The 21,496-nt window shown below is 46.6% G+C and overlaps 2 protein-coding genes across 4 annotated transcripts; one reads left to right on the top strand and one right to left on the bottom strand.

Annotated features, from left to right (window-relative positions):
* Positions 1-85: 85 nt before the first annotated feature.
* LOC144153880 (PX domain-containing protein kinase-like protein) lies at positions 86-19,581 on the top strand. 2 transcript variants are annotated; one of them, XM_077685631.1, is made up of 15 exons: positions 86-289; positions 1,363-1,551; positions 3,833-3,929; positions 4,633-4,710; positions 4,970-5,046; positions 5,661-5,735; positions 8,503-8,607; positions 11,496-11,634; positions 12,449-12,573; positions 13,555-13,672; positions 14,067-14,145; positions 15,460-15,592; positions 16,492-16,630; positions 17,185-17,260; positions 17,326-19,581. In XM_077685631.1, the coding sequence occupies exons 1-15, from the start codon at positions 176-178 to the stop codon at positions 17,489-17,491; spliced, it is 1,710 nt and encodes a 569-aa protein (XP_077541757.1). In that variant the 5' UTR covers positions 86-175; the 3' UTR covers positions 17,492-19,581. The 2 variants fall into 2 exon arrangements, with proteins under 2 accessions (XP_077541757.1, XP_077541756.1); XM_077685630.1 differs by having other exon boundaries at positions 87-289; positions 17,164-19,581.
* On the bottom strand, positions 19,577-21,344 carry Taf13 (TATA-box binding protein associated factor 13). 2 transcript variants are annotated; one of them, XM_077685635.1, is made up of 4 exons: positions 21,096-21,344; positions 20,957-21,029; positions 20,772-20,869; positions 19,577-20,510 (listed from the first exon to the last, which is right to left on the bottom strand). In XM_077685635.1, exons 1-4 carry the CDS (start codon positions 21,123-21,125, stop codon positions 20,337-20,339), a joined length of 375 nt encoding a protein of 124 aa, XP_077541761.1. In that variant the 5' UTR covers positions 21,126-21,344; the 3' UTR covers positions 19,577-20,336. The 2 variants fall into 2 exon arrangements, with proteins under 2 accessions (XP_077541761.1, XP_077541760.1); XM_077685634.1 differs by having other exon boundaries at positions 20,772-20,872; positions 21,096-21,343.
* Positions 21,345-21,496: the final 152 nt, after the last annotated feature.

Genomic DNA, 21,496 nt, shown 5'->3' with positions numbered 1-21,496 from the left:
CTTGAGGCACCGCCTTTAGATATCCATTGAATACCTAACAATGATGATGATGATAGCACGAAACCGACAGGAAGCTAGCGCCATCGTAATCGCACGGACGGACTGACTGTACCAGCCGGCCGTCTGCCACAGCAGCACAGCAGCAATCAACCGACGGTCGCCGCTAGCAACATGAATGCCCCTAGCCATGGCGATGTTTGAAGAGCGTCGCAGCACGAAGATATTGCTCGACGACACGCTACCACTTACATGTGTGATTGAATCGTTCGAAAATGTCCAAGGCCACACTGTGAGTGCTTCCTTCGGCGCCTGGAAACCGCCCTAATGTGTTCGCCCATCGTCTCGTGCCCCCTCCCACAACCCGTGTATTTTGTCCGGATACGCCTCCAGCATGGTCCGATCGGCTGTTAACATTTTGCACGTGAACGTTCCGCGTTCTTACCTTCCTTGTGTACCTCGAGGTCTGAGCTTCCCCCAGCCTTGCACGGACTCCGTTGTCGCGGGACCGTGGTTCCAACGACTTGGCTGTTCGATCGTTGCGGGGTGTAATGTAATGATAAGTTGTCGATGGTGATAAGAAAGCACATATGGCTCATTGAAAGGGCTGAAATGTTCCTTGAGCTGCTCGAAGGCCGTTTCTTGGGTCGTGGACTGCCTTGGGAGTGCCGTGGTTAAAGTGTAGTCGTGTGTAACACCTGTGGTACGAAAGATGAATAAAATTACTTCGTATATCCTTTAATTTTGTTGCTGTGGATGATTTGCATATCCACTTTATTGGCTGTGGCATGCCTGTCGTATAGATTTCTGAATAAGAGATACTTGTCTGCATTTAGATATTTTTGGGTGTATTAACTATTGTAGTACAGGCAGGATATCTGCATGCTTTCTAAAGGTACTATAGTGACACAAGTCGCTGTTTTTTGGAAGCTATACGGCATTTAGTGACAAGCTTTTTTTTTTTCGGTAACACTTTAAACTGCATTTTTTTGCGCTCATCCGGAGACCTGAAAATGTTTCGGATGAGCACTGAAGAGAAAATGTAGCTGGCCCTAGTTAATTCATGGTTAAATTCCCAGCTAAAACTAGCTGGTCCCAAGTGGGACCAGCTGAGCCCAGCTGGGAATTTAACCATAAACTAGCTGGGACCAGCTACCATTTTCTCTTGGTATACATGAATTAGGTTTGGTTTTCTTCATTGCAATCTGCCAAACTCGCTTCTTCGGAATGCATCTGATGTTTCGTTCGTAGCATTGCAGCCGACCTGGGAGTTTGCTGTACATGACTGTTCAAGCTGAACACTACTGTATCAATCAAGTGCATGACCGGCTGTCTAAAAGTTGACTATGCCCATGTTACGCCCAGGCTTACACCCTGCGTGTCCAACGTGGCTTCCACTCGGAGACAACGTGGACGGTGCAGAGGCGATACAGCGACTTCGATGCCCTTCACACTCAACTCCAAGCCTCCGGACTGGATTTGCCCCTGCCGCCAAAGAAACTGTTCAATAAGATGAGCCGGGAATTCATTGCCGAGAGGCAGCAAAAACTACAGGTAGGCAGCTCGACACCAGAGAGCTTTCCACTTTTATGGTGCAAATTTTTTTTTGAAGCTGATTCTAACGGTTGTTTTTCATATGCGCTTGACATTTTCAAAACTGATTCACACAATTGGGAATTTATCGTGTCACAGGGCAAATCTGCCATAGTAGCACTACCACTGCTCTTGAACGACTAGCGCTATAACAAGCTTTGATCCAGCATCGTTTTGTAGCTGGATTCTTGCATGAGAAATTAAATTCACTGTGCAGCTTTTGTAAAATGTAAATCTCGCTGAAGAGTTTGGAGGTGCCTATAAATGGGCTATACGTAGAGAACTACATATGTGAGGAAAGGCTATAAAGCAGGAGATGGTGCATTCGGTGGGGCCGTTCATTGGTACTGGAATTTGTGTGAAACAAGGGGTGGAAGAGTAGCATTTGTAGCACTTTTGCTTAGTATGTGCATGCAGGAGCTCCTGCCAAAATTTTTATCATAGAAGAGTGCTTTGTGCAGCGGAGACACGGACATTTGCCAGATGGGACAGGTGTGAACTTGCACCTGCTTTTGTAAAAGGAAGGTAAATATGTACAAGGCGCACGTCAAAATACAAGAATCTTGGTTATCGCGCACACCACCCTGACTTGTTTAAAGATATTCTCCGTTTGGCGTACAAAGATAAGGAGGACATCGATCCCTCATGTTTACCACTGACCACTTTGGCTTGAATAGAAAGCAAATTTTTTCAATATTTCGCTTTTTACGTGGTTACAGAGCTCTGTGTTCTGCTTGGCACTGTGTAAACACTTATCAATATTTTTGATAGCCATGCGAGTCAATGCCCTGATATCATAGCCCGTTTCTGTGCAGGCCTTAATTGCTTGCTATCAGGGTATCCTAAAAGTATTGTGGAAGTCACAGTCTGAAAATGGAGAATAATTTGTTGATCACAGCTTGTCAGCCAAAATGTGGCAAAAGAAGTGGACAGGCCTTAGAATATATAAAGCAATGCTCATAAAGCTCAAAGTATGACAAAAGTTGGGGATAGCCTAGGAGGGAACAAGCAGGATTTTGCATCAGTTTGAGTAACAGTGCTGTGCAGTGCTACCAAAAATTCAGCAAGTGCTCCAGTGTTGACTGTCATGAAGATGAACCCATAGTTGGCAGGAAATTCTTTTTATCTTAATATATGTACGTGAATTTTTTTCTTTTTCTTTCTTTGGATCAGTTACAAAAACGGTACTGTTCATTTGCTTTAAAGGTGCACTCACCTTAGAGGGACACAAATGTTGGTTAAGATTGGTTACATCACAGAGTGAATGGTAAAACAGGACTGGCAGAGCTTGCCTCAACATTTTTGCGAGACAAAAAGCAGTCAGAGAGGGACACATAAATGCAAAATATATCCAACACTTCTGCTGAGCACACATTGTTGAAAAGATACAATCTTTTTAGCTAGCAAAGATTTTAAAACAGGTTTTCGTGTTAGTACCAGTCGTAGGCTTTGTTTCAATTTTGTTAGAATGGTTTACTTTATGGTAATATTTATGGCATAGCCCTTACCTGCTGCCAGCACGGGTATATAAGACCGCCAGCGGGCCAAGTCAGATTTCTGGTGCAATTGGCTGTGCTTGAGCAGGCCGTCAATTTTCGTGAATGCCACTCTGGCCCTGGAATTCGTCTTACGTTCTGCCATGTGGAAGCACTTCACAGGAGTGATTGGCTGATCCTCTGGGGGGGGGGGGGGGGGGGGGAGGCAGGCAGTGAAGTTTATCCTTGCACTTGGTGACATGCCCTTTAACATCGCAGAAAAAACGGAAGAATGGGGGAGGGAAAAGCCAGTTTTAGTTGGTTACTTATAAACAACAAGGCGTAGTTTGGAACTAAACAAAAACCAGAAGGTGCGATCTGTCAGTTAAAACAGAAACTTGATAAGCCATGAGTGTCCCTTTAACAGGGCTCGTCATAATGACAAATGACTGAGTGCAAATGTGTGTGTGTTTGCATCTACAGGTATAGTCATGGACAATGAAATGTGAAAACATGTACCCTAGTTCCAGTATTAGAAGTAATAGAAGCAGATGTGTGAATGGGAAATAATGTTGAAAAACCATTAGAAACCTATTTGGAAATGTAAAGTGGAAACTCATGTGGTCCAAATATACTAGTCCTCCATGCTCCCAACTGTTTGCCTGGGCAGTGGATTTGTGTGAGTGGTCACTTCACGCAAATACAAGAGCGCCGGTACGTTGCTCTCGCGTCATATCATCATGTGCATGCTCTCTCGTATGTTCCAGGAATATTTGGACCATGTGCTTGCTGAGCCTCTGCTGTCACAATGCCTACATGTGAAGCGCTTCCTAGACCCAACCAATTACAGCCAGAACTTTTGTGGTTCGTACCTTTTTCACATCTCTCCGTAGCTGATTAGCGGGCAGTCAAGTGCAACAGTATATGTGGTATTTATAAGGGCAGGCATATATACATATACTCATAAATGTGGGGCTTGTTGAATGAGCATTGGAAGGAAAGCCAACAGTAAAAAAAATAAAAAAAACAAGGGGTAGGTAGTTTGACTTTTTGTGTGAACACCCCCTTATTTTCAGGGACTTTAAAGCAATGAAATGAAAGTAGAAATTGGAATTTTGAAGTAAAAGCTTGGGAAGAAATGGACAACAATTTGTGCCCCAAATGGGATCTTAACTTGGATGAGGTGTGCCGATTGAGTTGCAGGGGTGGCTTATTCCCCTTTGCCTTGCGGTGTATCTATGTGTGTAGAAGTTTACCGTGCATTCAGAGATGATAGCCAGTGCCACTTTACTCTCTTGGGAGGTAAAGTGTAAAGAGGGGGAATAAGTTTTTGCTTCATGTTTCACGTGTAGAATCGCCCTTGTGATTACAGCGTTATGCATCTTGTCTGCAATTTTGGAACCCTTCGCAGTTTAGCCTTCCATCCCGCCTGTTCTTCTCCTCCACCTAAACTGATTTCGATGATTGTGCTGTGCACCCGTCATCTTGTACATATGTGCATGCCTTGGGGTACGTGTGCAGTTCCAGTCACCTTACTATGCCCGCCTCGCTCTTTTTAACATCCCAGAGGCAGCCCTGCAGCATGTGTCGATGCTGTTCAGGTCGGAGGACCACTGGGAGGTGGTGGACCCCCTGCCGGACATTGGTGAGTTTTCCCCCACTGCTGAGCGCACGGGGCCTATCCCTGTTCCCACCAAATACATTGTGAACTTTTGGGTTATAAAGTAACAGTGGTTGCCTTCCAACCTCCTTTGTGTTATCTAAGTTCTCGTGGAGATAACTCGGGTGTTCAGGGCTGGTAGTGAGGAGTCCATCTTCACTCCCTTTACGTGCGAGAAGAAAGGGTGGGATTTTTTTCATCGTGTCGTATGAAGCCGCCCTTGCCTCACTGCCCGCTCCTCCAGGGTGGCGTTTCCGGAAGCAGTACTTCATGGTTCGTCGCAAGGGCGACCTCAAGGACCAGCCCCGACTGCTTATGTGGGTGAGCCTCCTTGTGTCCGTTCATTCACTCGCTCAGTACGGGGGTGAAATCGCAACTTAGTTTACTCTCCCTGTTTCATTCAGTTTGTCTAGTTTTTCTGTCGTCTGATTAAAAAAAAACTACCGTAACTTAACGTCAACCCCAGGCAGTGGGGCTCTTCGATTGTCAGTCCATGATTCGCCACGGGCTCCTTGAGAAGCAATCCAGCATTAATTTTTGGCATATTTTTCTATGACGTGGAGTAACCTTGGGTTACCCGTGAGCTATCTGCCATGAGTCCAAAATTGAAGAATGAAGAGCCCCTCTCTGTTGCAATTGCGGGATACACAGTTCACACAAAAACATTCTCAAAATCCAAACTACTTAGACGCTGCCTTTGAATTGGCTAAATTATTTAGCGTGCTTCGACACCCAGCTTTACAACGGCATGCATAATATCACCCACACTGCCAAAAGGACGAATGTCAATGCACCAAAAAGGTTGCGAAACTGCTCGTATGGTCACGGATGTTATTAGGGTTGCTATCCTTTTGCTTTTTTGCTAGCACTTACGCTTGTGAAGGAATCGAGTGCCAGTGCAAATGACCTGTTTTTTGTTTTTTTGGTGTGGGCAGATTCCTCTGGGTCCAGATTTTTACCTCAGTGCCAAAGACTTGCAGACTGCTCTCAAGCTGCTTGCTTCCATACAGGTCAGTAGTAACTCTGTTTTGCGTGTGTGTCTGTTTCCCCTCATGAAAGGGTGAGGGACAAAAAGAAAAAATTAAGGGTTTGCCTAGTGCCACCTGTACTTGCCCTTTCCTCAATATGGGGGAGAAATTACAACTTAGTTTACTTCCTCTTTTTTATTCAGTGTGTCTAGTTCTTGTCTCCTCTTATTAAGAGAACCTACCGTAACTTAGCGTCAACCCCAGACCGTGGGGCTCTTCAATTATCAGTCCATGACTCGCCACGGACTCCTTCAGACCCACCTCAGTGGCTATGGCTCAGTGGCTATGGCGTCGGGCTGCTAAGCTCAAGGAGGTAGGTTCGATCCCGACCACGGTGGCTGCTTTTCTGGTGAAGGTGAAAAGCAGAAACGCCCATGTGTACGGTATTTCGGTGCGAGTTTAAGATCCCTAGTTGTTGAAATTAATTCGTAGCCCTCCACTACGGCGTGCCTCATGGCCCCGGTATAGCTTCAGTGCATTAATCCCCACAGTCACTCAATCAATCAATCAATCAATCAATGTGCCTTGAAAACTTCCTTGTGCAATGCGAAAAGTTACTCAAACAGGAACATTGGATGGAATTTAAAATAATATTGAGCGAAGGTATTATTTGGTGTTGTGCACTGTGTTGTCAATAGTACTGCGCCCGTGGAGTTGTGTAGTAGCTGTTTGCATGCTTTAAATGGTTTTTGTGAGAAATGATCATGTTAGCTTACCAAACCCTCCTCCTCCTCCTCCTTCTTCTCCTCCTCCTCCTCTCCTTCTTCTTCTTCTTCTGTCAGTGTTTTGTTAACATTGCCTTGATTTCCAGCGCTGTGATACCACAGTTGTTGTTACTCAGATGGATTTAGAAACCCTTGACTGTAACTTATCTATTTTCTTCAAAATAACAGCAGTAGTTACAAAGGTAAGTATTTATGAAGAAGCTGTTTATGTTTTATGATCAAGGTTGTATAGTTTATATTTGCCCTGACTGTCGTAGAAGTAAAACAACCACAGTTTGTTGAGCCCAGTTGAGGCCCTTAGCAGCCAAAGTACATTAGTAAAAATACCACCTCTAAATGTGATTGTAGTGTGTAGTTGTGCACTGGTAATTTTTTTTTAATGCGTGCATTTATTGGCCTGCCATGCATTCCTGGAACTCATCTAACTGCACGTTGTCTGTTCAGTCTAAGAGCGACTTCATCTTTCTCATAACTATGTGCTTGCGTGAATGTAGTTTGCTAGTGAAGATAACATTGTGTCCTCAGCAATCTTTTGCGAGGATAAAGAACGAAATCTTGCACTCTTGCATGACCACATGCAAATCACTTGTGCATTGTCCAGCACGCTATTACAGTCAAACTCACTGATAACAATTACCGGTTGCGACAATGTCGGATATAATAGTGAACTGCTCTGGCACTGTCAACTCCGCCATGTGGTTCGTGCTAAAATAAACTGCATATTACAATGGTCATCTTTGTCGTTATCAGTTGTAACAGTCGAGCCTGATGTGCCTGACTGTATTGGCCAGTCTTTGGTGACCTGTGGGAGATCACAGGTGCATTAAGTGCTTGATGGCGCTCGTTTTTAAACGCAAATAAGTTGCACCACTCATTGTCTGGGCCACGTCTCCTGTCTAGCCTGTCTGGGATGAGTTAGTGACTGCTGCTGTTTATGCACCCACTGCCCTGTAAGGAAGAGACCGGCAACCATACCTCTTGTCTCATGCTGCCAGCTGGCTGAGGAGATAAGAGGGGCAGGGAGCCTCTTTAATCCACCTTCTGATTTGCAGCACTGCATCATTATGGTTGGATGAACCGGATCCTCTTAGCTGTTGTTAATCAGGGAGCTTTTACAAAAAAACGTTGCTTCAGTAGTATCAAAACTGACAATCACTTGAAAAAGAACTCAAGAATGCAATGTGGGGGCTTCCTTCTATACGAAGGGCTAGCTGGTCTTTCCCGAGCTTTGTGCAGAGTCGATTAGCACACCTACAGCTTAGTCTGTGCACTTGTGCAGTTACAACTCCACTTTGGTAAATTCTGGCTAACCACCAAATACTTAGTCCCATTTTGTTAAATTCTGGGTAACCTCCGAGTACTTGGAAGACAATCTTTTTTGCCTTAAACAAATTATTTATGTTTCGTACTGAGTTTTGTTTTTACTTGCCCCCATAGCAGTAGAGGTGCATATTGTAGGTTCGCCTTAAAGTATTGTTGCTGCGTTGGAATATCCGTTCTTTTGCATGTTTGTAAGCATGTGTGGCTGCCCAGCACAGTTTTTAAAGCATTTCAGTGAAACACGAGCTTGGCTGTCATGTAACAGCTTGAAGTTGATTTTAGCAGTAATTAGATGGCAGTGCAACAGCGCACATCATGGTGCAACACTGGTTTCAGGTACAGTGTTTTGCGAAGCCATAGATAATGCATTTTAACTGCTGCACCGGAAGTGTCATATTTCTAAAATGACGAGAAAGATGGAAAAAAAAAAAAAAAAAGAGTCTGCTACCGCTTTCCTGCTTTTGAATCTTCGCCCGCAATTTCTGTATGCCCAACCCCTGTTACCTCACCTCTTGGAAACTCTGCAGTAGGGTTATTTTCTTCCACTCTTTGGGGGAAAATGTAGTAGTGGCGTGTTGAAGAGTTGGTGCATTTTCATTTTGTTGCTCTGATCGAGTGAAAGGCAGTGCAGTGGGTGTGGTTGTGCGTGGAGTCCTCCCCCTCGCAATGTCCCCTTGAGTGCAGAGAGGTCTTGTGTTCCGCAGCACCCCCACGTCCTTCCGCTCTGCCTGGGCTGCGTGAACGAGAGCGGGGCAGCACTGGTGCAGGAATTCTCCCCCCAGGGATCCCTCAGGGACGACCTCTGCCAGGTGAGTGGTGGAACTAACTCCAGTGTCCTGTGCTTTGGTAGTTTGGCTGGAAAGTGAAAGTATCCACTGGAATGCAGCCAAAGGCAACACACCGGCCGTGGGTCGGATTATGGAAAGATGCCTTGTTGCCGTTTGAGACTGTTACATATTTAATTCAAACTATTCGCCCCGAGCGCGAACACAGTCGGCCCCTGGCGGCGGCGGGACGAACCGCTCCTAGTGTGGATGGCGCTCTCGCGTCGTCTGCTTTTTCACGTTGCGTGCGGCGCAAGACGCGTGCTGCACACGACAAAACAACCAATATGTGTGCTCGTTTGGCTGTAAGCAATGACATAGTTATATGCTTGCGCATTTCTTCTATAAACGCAGTAATCAGCGGCCGTTGCGGGTTAATGCGCTGGGTTTAATTCCACGAAACATCTACGCCCTGGTCACCGCCTGAGTGTGAAACGTGTTATAAACATTGCTTCCACACATTGCACTTTTCTTATTGTTGAGTGCAGTCGTCTGCCGTTTCGGTAACGTCGAAAGGTGCTTTTTGAAGGTGGCGTGGTGATTATTTAAAGGGTAAAATTTTAGTACGCGAAACGGGTAAGAAGCGACAAGACCTGTGCATACGCGTGCAAATTCCACACCCTTGTAAAATTGCGCTGTGTCCTTATAGAAAGAAGAAACAAACAAAAACATTTACACTGTACACGACCCGTGCGCTATCACCCATACATTACCGGACACGTATTTTACACCCGCAAGCGCCTGTGTGATCGTGTCCTTCCCGTACCTTTTCTATAATAAATACCATTTTAGGGGGGATTTTTCGGTAAAATTAAGCAGTTGGGAGTTCGCGTCTGTCATGTGGCATTTCGTGTGTCATTTTCATATATATCATTTTCAAATCCGACATGAATCACCTTACCCAGAAACTTGTCTCACTCAGCATAACCAAATGCCTAATATGGTCACGTCTTAACCTCTTAAGGTGGACCTCAGTTTAAAGAAACAGGAGAAAATGGGCAATATAATGCACGTTGTTGCCCACATGTGTGAGAGTTGTTTGCCATGACTCGCTGTTTTTTTTTAATTTTTTCCCACAACATATGCTTGCTTTCAAAACAATTTTGAAAAAGGCGAGTCACAATTCCTGGAAAATCCCGGACCAAAGGGGGGGTAATCAGTTTTGAAAATGCGTACTGCTTTTTCACCGCTACAGAACACGACGCCTAGTGTAATTTCGAGTGTAAGTAATAGTGATAACCATAGTTTGGCTTTTCGCGTTACATGCATTCTCTTCTCGCTGCTCTTGCAACGTTGGCAGGACCCCCTCCTCCCCCCCCCCCCCCCTCCTCTTCCCGAAAAAAAAACTAAATGCACAGAATTTCATTTTTTAACCAATCCTCAAGAATTAAAGGCCAAGACAAAGGTGATATTCAGTTTACAAAACAAAGTATAGTTACAGGGAACCCGTTGCGCTGATTTGCAACGAGAAGTAAAAAGGAAATGTTTTACTACATCTGCAACAGCGCAACTTCATTTATTGCCATCTTTAGGGTTCGTAAGCGACCTTATACGCCAGAATGCAAACACATCTCGCTGTTGCAGGCACCTGTTAGATTTTAAAAAGAACGCAAATGGTCAACAGAGCAGCCGTAACAGAAAATTTGTGCTCACTGTGAGGTCCCAGAAGCTTTGATTGCACACTGTAAACCTGCTTGTCACTTTGCGAAAACCTAGCTAAACATGAGATGTTGATTGTACTGCGTGCGTTGACAATTCAATTCGCAAGTTCACGTGCGACGAAAGCCGTAAATAAGTGATCCGAAACCGTTATTCATCAAACCTTCCTTCAGAGTCGCTAAAATTTCATTTAAAAGACCCGTTAGAGCGGTTACATTTATATCTCTGCGCTGATCAAAATTCAGTAATTTTATGTTGCCTTTTGAACACACAAAAAATATCGGAAGCTCTTATTTCGGGGCAGTTAAGTAGTGTTTCCATTTCAGGGCATTCCACAAATGCAAGAATGCGTCAACTACCAGTGAAAGCGATTGAGATTGCCATTGTAAACTGAATTTCACAGATCGAGGCTTCCTGATTTGTTTCTATTTATGCTTTTATTGAAGGCTCAAAGCCATAGTTTGGAAAGATCGAGCTTGCTACGAGCCACAGCGTACAAGTTCATTGTCACAATTACGGCCATTCTGAGATTCCCGATGAGTCGTCGCTTTTTTTTGGCGTTGTAATGAAAACTGACTGCCGCTTCCATGCTATACATTGAACATTGAGGAACCGAACTACAGCATACCACTCTTGTTTGCACCTTTCGTGCGCACATACGGCGGGGAAAAGGCACGAAGCGCGCCCACAGTGTGCATTCTTACGGGCCGCTCAGCGGAGCATCCACACTAGCAGCGCGACGCTGTCGCCACCTACATGTCGAGCTCGCGGCGAATAGTAATGGCGTCCTCACCAGCTGCTGGCAAATGTTTCAACTGGCATGGACGAATCCGTCTGACTGGCCTCAGCTGGGTGGGCTCCTCAAATTTTTGCGGGTTTAATACAAAACAAAGCAAAAAAACTTGGTCTAGGCAGTGCTTCACTCGAGCCTTGTTTATTTTTCTGACAAACCATGTGCCTCGCATACTTGTTTCGCGCATCCTCATAATCTTTGTGTGCTGTTAACTAGCGTTCCGTCTAGCCTGGGTTGCACAGTAACTACACACGGAGGAACCTACAGGCAGAGCAAGGCCTACAGTGTTAACAGTGCCTTCAGACGTAGGTTCGCACTAGCATACATTTGAATGCCATTTCAGCGAGAGGATTTAAACATTTGTTTGAGTGTGTGTGCGCCCAGTGACAGCAGTGTTGCCCGTGCTGTTTGGATCCTACAGGCCAAGCCCCGGGACAGCTACCTCAAGAAGTACGGCACGGTGCGGAGCCCCAGGCAGCTGGCCCCTTCCACGGTGGCCCGGCTGGGTCGCCAGGTGCTGCAGGTGCTTCTCGGGCTGCACCAGCACGGCTTCCATCACGGTGCGTTGTGGTCGCTGTTGGTCCTTGAGGCATGGCACACACACAATCAGGGCATTGGTCAATCGTCACTGGTAGGCCACATCCAGGGTCTTCTTCTTGTTTTGTTATTCTGAGTACCTGTGTCCCGGTAGATTGCCTCTGCACAGTTAGGTACTCTCAGAAGAGATCGGCTTGAGAATGACTTCCGACGCCTGGGAGTCACAGCAATGGTAGCCAGTCACACCAGAAGTGTTTGTAGACACTCAGTTGTAGGTTGAACAAAAAGACAGGTTCTGCTGGAAGCATTGTGTCAAAAGGGACAGCAATGGTACTTCTTTTATGAATAGAGAGGAGAGTATGGAAAGATTGCTGGAAGACTGAATGACCTCAGTGACTTCCTTTTTTAAATGAACAATGTGGAAAGAATGTTCAGCAATGACGATGCATACTATCCTGTTCACACCAGACATATTTGTGTAGAGCATCTTGGGGAATGCCCCAGCTGTTGGTCTGAACAGCTCAAAAAACCCACCGCGGTGGCTCAGTGTCTAAGGCATCGTGCTGCTGGGCCCAAGGATGCAGATTTGGTCTCAGCCATGGTCACTACTCTTCAGATGGAGGCAAAAACTGAAAAAGCCCATGCGTCGAAATTAATCCGGAGCCCTCCACTACGGCACACCTCATAACCCAGGCGCAACTTGGGCGTGCTAAAACTGCAATTTTTGAACAGCTCAAGCTATTTGGAGGAAAAAAAGAGTGCTAAGCTTTTCACAAATGACGACGTGCTGTGCAGTGAAGTTGACCGTTGGGAGGACGCCCCACTCTGTGCTTGCAGGGCATCTCCACTTGGGCAACGTTGTCCTCCGAGGCGACGGCTGCGCCGTGACAGCACTGCAGAACCAGCTGCTTGGCCTGCCCAGCCAGTTGCGGCCATTTGCGGTGGGGCTCAAGAAGGTCAAGGTGGGTCCCACTGCAGGCGGTTTGTGAGGCGCTCACTGTCGGCGGGAGGGAGGGACATGTACAGTCTTCGTCAAAATCTTCTGGGCCGTGCCAAAGGTTTCTATGGTACAACGAATTCAAAGCAGAAGCTTAACGTTTAACAGTGGCCACATTTTGTGTGGCAGTAAGAAAGACAGGTGCATTCTCCAGCTTTCAGGAAGAAAAGTTTCAGCATCGCTCGAGAAGTAAGCTTGCACTTTGAATTGTTTGTGGTGTATGCTTTTTTGGCCTGAGGTGGAAAATTTTGACAAAGACTTTACCTCTAATGAGCCATGGCCACGTCTTTGATGGAGCCTAAAAGCAGGAATGCAGAGCACACACTTTTGGTTGTGTGCTCAGGAATCACGAGGTGTTCCAAGTTAAATAAGTCCTCCTTTACAATCTATCTCGTACGCCAAATGTTGCACACAAAGATGTGAATGTTGACTGAACTGCTGGGAACAAGTGCTGGAGGCAGGATCAAAGAGAAGTTCAGCAGCCGCATAGACTCATCCACAAGACTGCTGAAGTCGCCATTTCTCTCTAAGCAAAATTCTGCTGAATTCATTTTAGCTGAAATCATCATTTCTGCCTAAACAAATTTTCACTTTCTTTCTGTCTTTTTTTTTAACTGCTGAGGGGCTGGGGTTAGGCAAGTGCAGTTATAATGAAGCCATTGATGTTCAGGTGGGTGTAAGAAGTGCGGCTTTTACGTAGTGGAGCTAGCATAGAAGGTGCATGATAAAGTGAGAATAGCACCCTGGCAAGTTCTACTCTTGTCGTAACGAAAGCTTCCCGTTTCTGTGCACTGGAAATGCGTGCAAACTGCAATGCTGTATTCCTGCAAGCACCCTGTGATTCCCCACCTTGCTGATGTGCTTTTCAGGAATAGGTAGAAGAGTGCAGTTTTTGGTTTCTGTTGGTGACCTTCTTTGACACCGTGCTTCTGTTCTGTTCTGGCAGACTGCTGAGGCCCTGGACGTGTACAGCTTTGGCCACCTCATCTACGAGATGACCTTTGGCCGGCCCTGCCCGAAGCCCACCTGCGACAGCTTTCCGGCTCCCTGTCCCCCTGAACTGAGTGCGTGTCGTTGCCTTGCCGCTTTCATGTGGGAACCCGTCTGCAAAACGCTCGAGGCCCTTTACGGGGCTTTTTAGTGAAAAAAGATCTTGGAAAAAAACTGTGGGCTGTAAAGTCGCAGGGTTTTTTTAGTAGGACAGTTCTTCTGCTTTCTGTGCCTGCCTTCTTGCTTGTTCTACTTTGACAACTTTTCCTGCAAAGCTTTAGGGTGAGCATAAACTTAAATGGAGCATCATGTATCGTACTCGGTAGCTACTCATGGAATCTCTTGAGCCCTTTCCTCATCTGGCTCGCTTGCCTGTCGCTTGCAAAGGAACCTATAACGCCACGCCGAGTGGAACTTTAACGTGGTTTGACTGTCTCCACTTGCAATGTTGCTGTCGGATTGTTTCAGGGTCTGTGCTGGAGGCACTCATTTCAACAGAGGCCTGCAAGAATGGACTGCCCACGGTGGCTGACCTCCTGATGCACCCGTAAGTCGGCATGCCTCCACAGGATGGCTTCGTGTTATTGACTGCACAGCCCTCGTTATTTGGTAGTCTGTTTATTTTGGGTAGCTGCCACCCAGGAAATTGTTGTTCCCTGTTCCAAAAAACAAGTGAAGACAGCATAGTTCGGGGGGGGGGGGGGGGGGAAGAAGCGTGTCGAGTGAATTGCAAGAGGGTTGGCATTGGTGGCGGTAGCTTGTTGTGATGACGAAGACAGTGGAATAGATGGAACAAAGGAAGACTTAAGTTGGCCGTGTAGTTGGTGGTTCGCACTGTGTCATCTGTTTTCTTTTTGCGCTTTGTATGTTTTGTTGGGCTCGCTTGCCATTAAAGCATGTCAGGCACTTGTAGTGGTAAGCTTGTCACGTGTCTTATATGTGTGCTGGCAAACTTTGAGGCCAATATCAAAAGATTCTAATCTTGGAGGCATTGCACATGAGCATGCTTTATCTGTTGATGCAGGCAGTACTTTTGATGTGCAGCCATGAACTAGTGAAACAGAACAACACAAACATGGAACTCACAAAATTAATATTATTCCAGGAGATCAAGTAGCAGTCCACTTCTGGTTTATCTAGAGAGTCCTGTTATCATACTTTATTTGAACTGAGCCATGCGATGTGCAGTTTGGCCTGCAATGGAAGAACTCGCTCTGTGCTTTCTCGTTCATACATGCCGTGCTTGCATTTCATTTCTTTATGGCTGCACAATTTTGGGCCATGGGGAATCGGCCTTTAGCACATCGTGTGAGCAAGGCAACTGCTGTGACAACATGGCAGGCATAGAGTATATGACAGAGCTGCTGTCATGTCTTGAACTCGTGAGCCAGAAGTTGCACAACTATTCTACCCATGCATACCTATGAAACTTCTCCAAGAATTTAATATTTATGTACCCCTTTGTGTTTGCATGTGCGGTTGTAGTGCAGACTTTGCAGCACCACTATTTCTTGTTTGCATCGGGATACCTTTAACAATATTACCCCACTGACGTACTGCTCAAGTCGTCTTTGCAATACACAAGGCTTCAACAGTGTCTAAAGATGACTGTACATCAGCTGACTTCACAGCCGACTTCATCCTGATGTCTGTAAGAAGCGTAGAAAGTTGAAGATGTGACTGAGTTATGCATAAGCAATAGCAGGTTGCGATGTCAATTCTTGTGGGACTTACTGCCGCACTGTCCACTCTCGTGGTGCAAATCCAGGGAATTGAGCACTGCCAAGTGTTGTGGAAAGTCCTGCATTGTATTCAACATCACTGAATCTGCCCACAAGTTGATTCCGTTTTGTGGGTCCAGTTTCTTCCAGAACGCAGCACCAGCAAACGGAAGCACGGCCAAGCTGACACTCAAAGTTCCTGCATCACTAAAGGATGCACTCAAAGCAGCGCGCGCCCGCACTGAGAAGAGGCTCCAGGAAGACCAAAAACAGGTACATTGCTACTCAGAAAACGCAACTCGGTCTCCCACAGCCGCAGGCCTGTTCCAAGTTCAGCCCCGCCATAAACTGCAGCAACGCTTGGTGTGAGGCTAGTTAGTTGAACATTGTAGGATTGTGCTGGGTATTACACAGAGGGGGAAGAAACCCAGAGGCTCACCAAGAGGGTTAACAACTCATCGGTGTTGCTTTGCATCTTTCTTTCATTTTGGAAAATCTGAAAGCAAATGCACTGAAGAGGGTAGTAGGTAAGAAACAACAAAAGACTTACAAATGTGCAGCGCAAATTAAACTGAATTGAGGGACGACTCAGCGAGCAATGGAACGGAAGATGACAGGTGTAACATTAAGGGACAAGAAGAGAGAGGAGTGGGTCAGGGAACAAACGCATTTTAAGGACATATTAGTGGAAATTAAGAAATGGGCATGGGCAGGGCATGTAATGCGAAGGCAACGTAACCGTTGGTCATTAAGGGCAACAGAGTGGATCCCTAGAGAAGGCAAGCGTGGCAGGAGGCGGCAGGAAGTTAGGTGGGCAGATGAGATCAAGAAGTTTGCGGGGATGAATTGGTGGCAGTTAGCACAGGACTGGGATAATTGCAGGTTTGTGGGAGAGGCCTTTGCCCTGCAGTGGGCGTAGATGGGCTGATGATGATGATTATAACACACAGGCGGACTTGAAAGAACGCACGCTGTTGCCGTAAAGCCTGCACAGTCTTTACATCAAGGGTGGGTGTTCTTTCCAGTTTGCCTTTTTGTTATACCCAGCAGAATCCTGCAGACCAGTCCTGCTAGATGTGCATTTCATGGGTGTATGGTTAATGAGCTTGTTGTTGAATGCCCTGCTTGATGCTTGTCGTGACCACCCTGGCTTGCCCCTCTCCGAAACGCAGCTGCGGCAGCGTGCCAAGCTGAGCAAGGCACAGGCGCGGCTGTCGCAGGACGACGACCGCAAGAAGAGGCTGCTGGAGCTGAGGAAAGCGGAGGCCAGCCGGCTGGCTCTGCACCAGGCATCCCCGCGCCCTGCCACTGGTGAGTGCGTGCGTGGGCAGGAACCACCTCTACCCTGGTGTGTTCACTCACCCGATCCATTGTCAGTGTTTGAAGAGGGCCAGTGAAATTGCTGCATGGATACCGTAGTGATAGACTTGATAGCCATGCCCATACTTCGGGTTGCGAAAAGGCCGGATTGACGCCTCTGTTGAGGGTGGCCGAGCGGGTACGCCGAGGGACCGCCCCGGCAGAGCACACAGCTAGTATTGGTTTCTCTTTGCAAGTTTCTACCTCGGTGATGGTGACGCCCATACTTCAGGTTCCAAAAAGCACAGATGGACGCCTCTACCGTCGGTGTAAAAGCTGGCTATGCTTTAGAATACTGGCAGCTGGTATTGGTTTCTCTTTGCAAGTTTCTGTTCAAGTTTGAGGCATAAATCAAAGAGCTCTGATGAGTCTTTTTTTTTTCCCTATCATTGAATTTTTTGAAAATACATGCATCAAATTGGATTCCTCTGATAATTTTGCATTTAAGCACGCACACATTCCATTTCCTGTCTGTCCTCTCGCAGGCAATGCTGCTGCAAAAGCAGAGGATTCCACCGGGAGCAGAATGCAGGCCCCAGTTGCTGCCCCTCCTCCTCCTCCTCCACCTCCTCCACCACCACTGCTGCCACCAACGGCGGGGTGCACCGCCTCCTCCCCCTCCCCCCTCCCCCACCTCCGGGCATTGGCGGCCCACCCCCGCCACCACCACCCCCAGGTCCCCCCACGCCGGGCTCCGGCTCGTCGGGATCCTCCTCGACGGACCGGTCGGCTCTGCTGTGCTCCATCACGGCCTTCAACAAGGGCGCCCTGCGCAAGACCACCACCAAGGACTGCAGCCAGCCCAAGCTCTGACCGGCGGTTATTGGTGTTACTCTAGCAGAGGAGAAGGGATTAGGTTCACGCCCAATGGAAGGCGGTGGTTGAGCTGGGTTGCGGCGCAGTGTTGACAGCCACAGAAGGATGTCGGGGCCAAGGCACTGCATTGCGTACAGGCCAGGGCTAGCTGACCAGCATCCAAGCCCCATTTTGTCGCCCTTGAAGTAAAGGAGGATGTTGGCCAGCCTAACTGGGTGGCTGGGTCACAGTGAAACCGTAGCACTTGCAGAAAGTATTTGGGAGTAAAAATAAGACAGAATGGAGACATGCCGTGCATTAGCAAAGCTGAGTATTCGTGTCTTGTTTTCTGTTACATGAGCCCCAAGGGCTCGTATTTTTATAACCATAGTATGCACTTGTATGTGAAGCCGCATTCTGAACTTCATTGCTCTGATGCTTGAACACAATTTTTGAGCACGAGTGAAGTTTGTGGGAGTGAGGTTCTGCTGAAGGCAGTGCAATCCCTTGCACTTGTTTACTATGCTACATTTACGAATAGGCCCCAATAATTTGCTGGTGTTCTGGCGTCCGAGCTTTCAGCAAGTAACGTGTGAGATCTATTTTCAGACACAGCGTCATTGAGGGCACGAAGATTAGTTATTTTGTTACTTGGAGCAGTAAAGCAAAGCTGTACTGTACCTGGTTTGGTGGGGTGGTGCAAAACCTGTGTACAAAAACATACCTGCACCTTTTAACTGACCACAACGTCTGAAACACAAGCTCAGGGACTCTGTATGCAACTACTACTTAGTAAAGCCAAACTACAGCTTAAGATGGAAATGCAGTAGCAGTAGCTGTACTATTGAGCTAGAAGTGCTCGCTTGTTTATGACACCTCAGTAAAGCTACCATCTCCTTTTATTTATTCCCTTTTAGAAAATACCAGTCCTCCTTAAAAATTGAGTGTTGCAAAGTGTGTAGTGCTTTGTGTCCCTCCTTCTGTTTGGTGCTGTTAACGCTGTGTCGTTAAAGCTCAGCCACTGTACCCAACCAGTTTCCAACAGCCAAGTGCCTTTCTGTTAGTTTTTCCCCCCTCCAGCCACTGCATCTCAGTGCTAGGCAGTAGTGTAGTACAGTAGCTGTACGAGAGCAAAAATGAAATGGCTTCAATTTTTTTGAAGAGTAAATCAACACAGCTTGCCTCTATATTTTTAACTACCCTTTAGCCATATCAGCAACGGAGGATGGAAGGATCGACTAAAAGCTTTATTTTGTTTACTGTTTAGGCCTGCCTACACGCCCTTTACTCAATATAGTAAGCAGTGTTCGAGACGAGACGTGAACCACAGACATGAAGTAGAAGCGGCACTTGTTTTTTCCGGCACATTTTTGACTGTCAAACAATTGAGGTTAGTGTAAATTAAACTTGGCAACGCTGTTGTTCACGAGAGGCTTATTTATGCTGTTACCAAGCTCTCCAGGCAAAGGAGTGAATGTGCAGGGTGACCCACATCACAAAGGTGTTACCAAAATAAAAATGCTCACAGCTTATCGTAATACTAGCTTCGAAAAGAGTGCCATTAACAATGCCAGCCAGTGCACAGACCTTATTTATGGCACAATACTTTCTCGAGTGACTTCAGGAGCCAAAACATAATGAACAAAGCCTAGAGGACAGCTGATTTACAAGTGCATCACCTCAATTTCTGGTTGGTGCTTTTGCACTGTCATTATGATGGACTCCCCCCCTCAAGAAGTTTGCAGATGTGTGCATGCAATGTGTGGCTTGGATTGTCTCGGTGGGTCCCGTACAAGAAGTTTGCGGATGTGTGCGTGCGATGTGTGGCTTGGATCGTCTCGGTGGGCACTTCTCCAAGGCCTCTCACCCTGCCCCCCCCCTTCTTTTTTTCCCCCCGGTAGCCTACATTCCTGTAGAATAGTCAGAGCTGGCAGACCAGAGACCAGCGGAAGCGCCGTTGACTGCTTGCATGAATGGAAATGCGCTTCTGCACAGAGCAACCCAAAAAAGGGTGACTATAAAAGAATTTCAGGACTATGTGCTGTTTGACTGTGTACATAGTATACATGCAAGTGTAGTTTTTCAAAAATAAATCATTCTGCATTGTACAGTATGGTGATCTTTATTCAGAAACAAGTTCATTACATGCAGCCGTGCTTCAAGGCATGCAAACCAAATGCATGTCTCCACATCTTAGCATTTGAGGTATATGTACAATTGTGGACAAATGAGAAAGAATATGCAAGATAAGGTTACGGTTTGTAGAGGTCAGATATTCTCCTCCTTGGAGAATATGTAGCACTGCCATTGGGTCTTTGTCTCATATCTATGCACTAATATACGACATGGACAGCTATTTGTGTGTTTATGTACATATTCTCAGGTTCATGTCTAATTTGTACACGGCTGTACATGCATGCACTGCTTGTGCATTCTGCTTTTTAAGTTCTGCAGAATTTTGCACTCTGAAGGAGTATTCAGCAATCGCAAGGCTCCAAAACATGGGAACACTTTTTTTGGCAAGTTGCCACTTTGCATGCAGTCACCCATCTGCTTTTTGAAGTGCCAAGGGCTGTACATTACAATACACACATTGCTTACACAACAGCAGTACCAACCACAGGAATTTTTGCTTATGCAAAACCTGCTGGCAACGACATCCTACAAATGGTGCTTTTTTAATAATGAAGTGGTTCCATAAGATAGTGCCAAGTATTGATGGACACACCGCGGCGCAGAAACAGTTCGTCAGTTTTCACTAACTCTACATTTCTATGGATGACAGTGCTGAAAGAAGTTGTGGTGCTTAACAACTTTTATGTACAAGGAAAAACACTGCATCATGTTTGACCACACACACACGCTACACGGAGGCGTACTTGACCTCGTCGAACGCCTTTCTGGCCTTCTTCAGTTCTTCATTCATCGTCAAGAGATCCTTGACGCGAGCATACTTCCGCGGGTCCTTTCGCACAAGGAACACGATGTCCTCCACTTGAACACGGCCAGTCCGCCCGATTTCCATCGCCTTGTGTGTCTGAAATCAGAAAGGAAAGTCCTCGTAGCTCGACTTCCACAGAGACTATAAGATATCAATGCGGCCACGTCGACACAACGCAGCCATGTTCATACAGCCAGATCTGCTTTGCACCATTGCAAGAGCTGTCGGAGCACTGCACTCGGCAACACCTAATTTGCGACCAGCAGAAAACGAACGCCAAGGAAGTTTGATGGCGTACCGTTCTGCGCGCGAAACCATATCTGCTCGCTACCTCCTCCGTTTGCACACAGGACTTACCATTTCAATGATGAATTCGATGACGAGATCTTCGAGGAGGTCCACGGACTCCGTGTAGGGGTTCTGGTCGTCTCCAAACCCGTACATCATACACCTCACTGCTACATCAGAAACAAGAGCGAGCACAACGTCACTTTCTGACTTCGGTGGCATACGGTAAAGTTGTCACTCACATTCTCACTCACATTCTTTTGAGAACAGCCTCTTGCGTCGGTCTCCGACTTGGACCTCACCCCCTTCCGGAAGGTCGTCGTCGAACTGCGAGAATACCAGAATACTTCATAAGGAATTTCGGAAAAGGCGATTACATGTTGACATCGTTACCTGATCAAACGCGTCGTCGCTTGCTGCCATGGCGTGAAGTACACAAAGGTGTATTCGTGTCTTGCGCGACAAGGGGTTTAACAACGCGTTTCAGGAAACTTCTAGAACTTTCTTCAGCTCCCTGGGGATTGTATAAAGAGGGTAAATTTAGGGTAAGCATACAGGATTTCACTCTGAACACCACTGCATTACCAAATACGCCAGAGCTGAAACGACAGCGGTTACGGCTACCGTAGCTACTTGGTCAACTTGGTTACGGCTACGTTGGCCGCACTACTGTTAGAGTAAACTACCGTCGTTGACTCACGTTTTTGTAATGTTTTGCAACATTTTTTGAAGTGCGACTTAGTTAATGCAAAATTGGTACTGTGTGGGCACATTTTTATACGCAGCAGTGCACT

The sequence above is a fragment of the Haemaphysalis longicornis genome, unplaced genomic scaffold (assembly GCF_048455015.1).
Source record: "Haemaphysalis longicornis isolate Haplotype H1 unplaced genomic scaffold, Haemaphysalis longicornis Haplotype H1 scaffold_9, whole genome shotgun sequence".
In the NCBI taxonomy this organism is placed as follows: domain Eukaryota; kingdom Metazoa; phylum Arthropoda; class Arachnida; order Ixodida; family Ixodidae; genus Haemaphysalis; species Haemaphysalis longicornis.
Note: the sequence above shows the minus strand (reverse complement) of the source record. Positions and strands in the feature narration are given on the sequence as shown.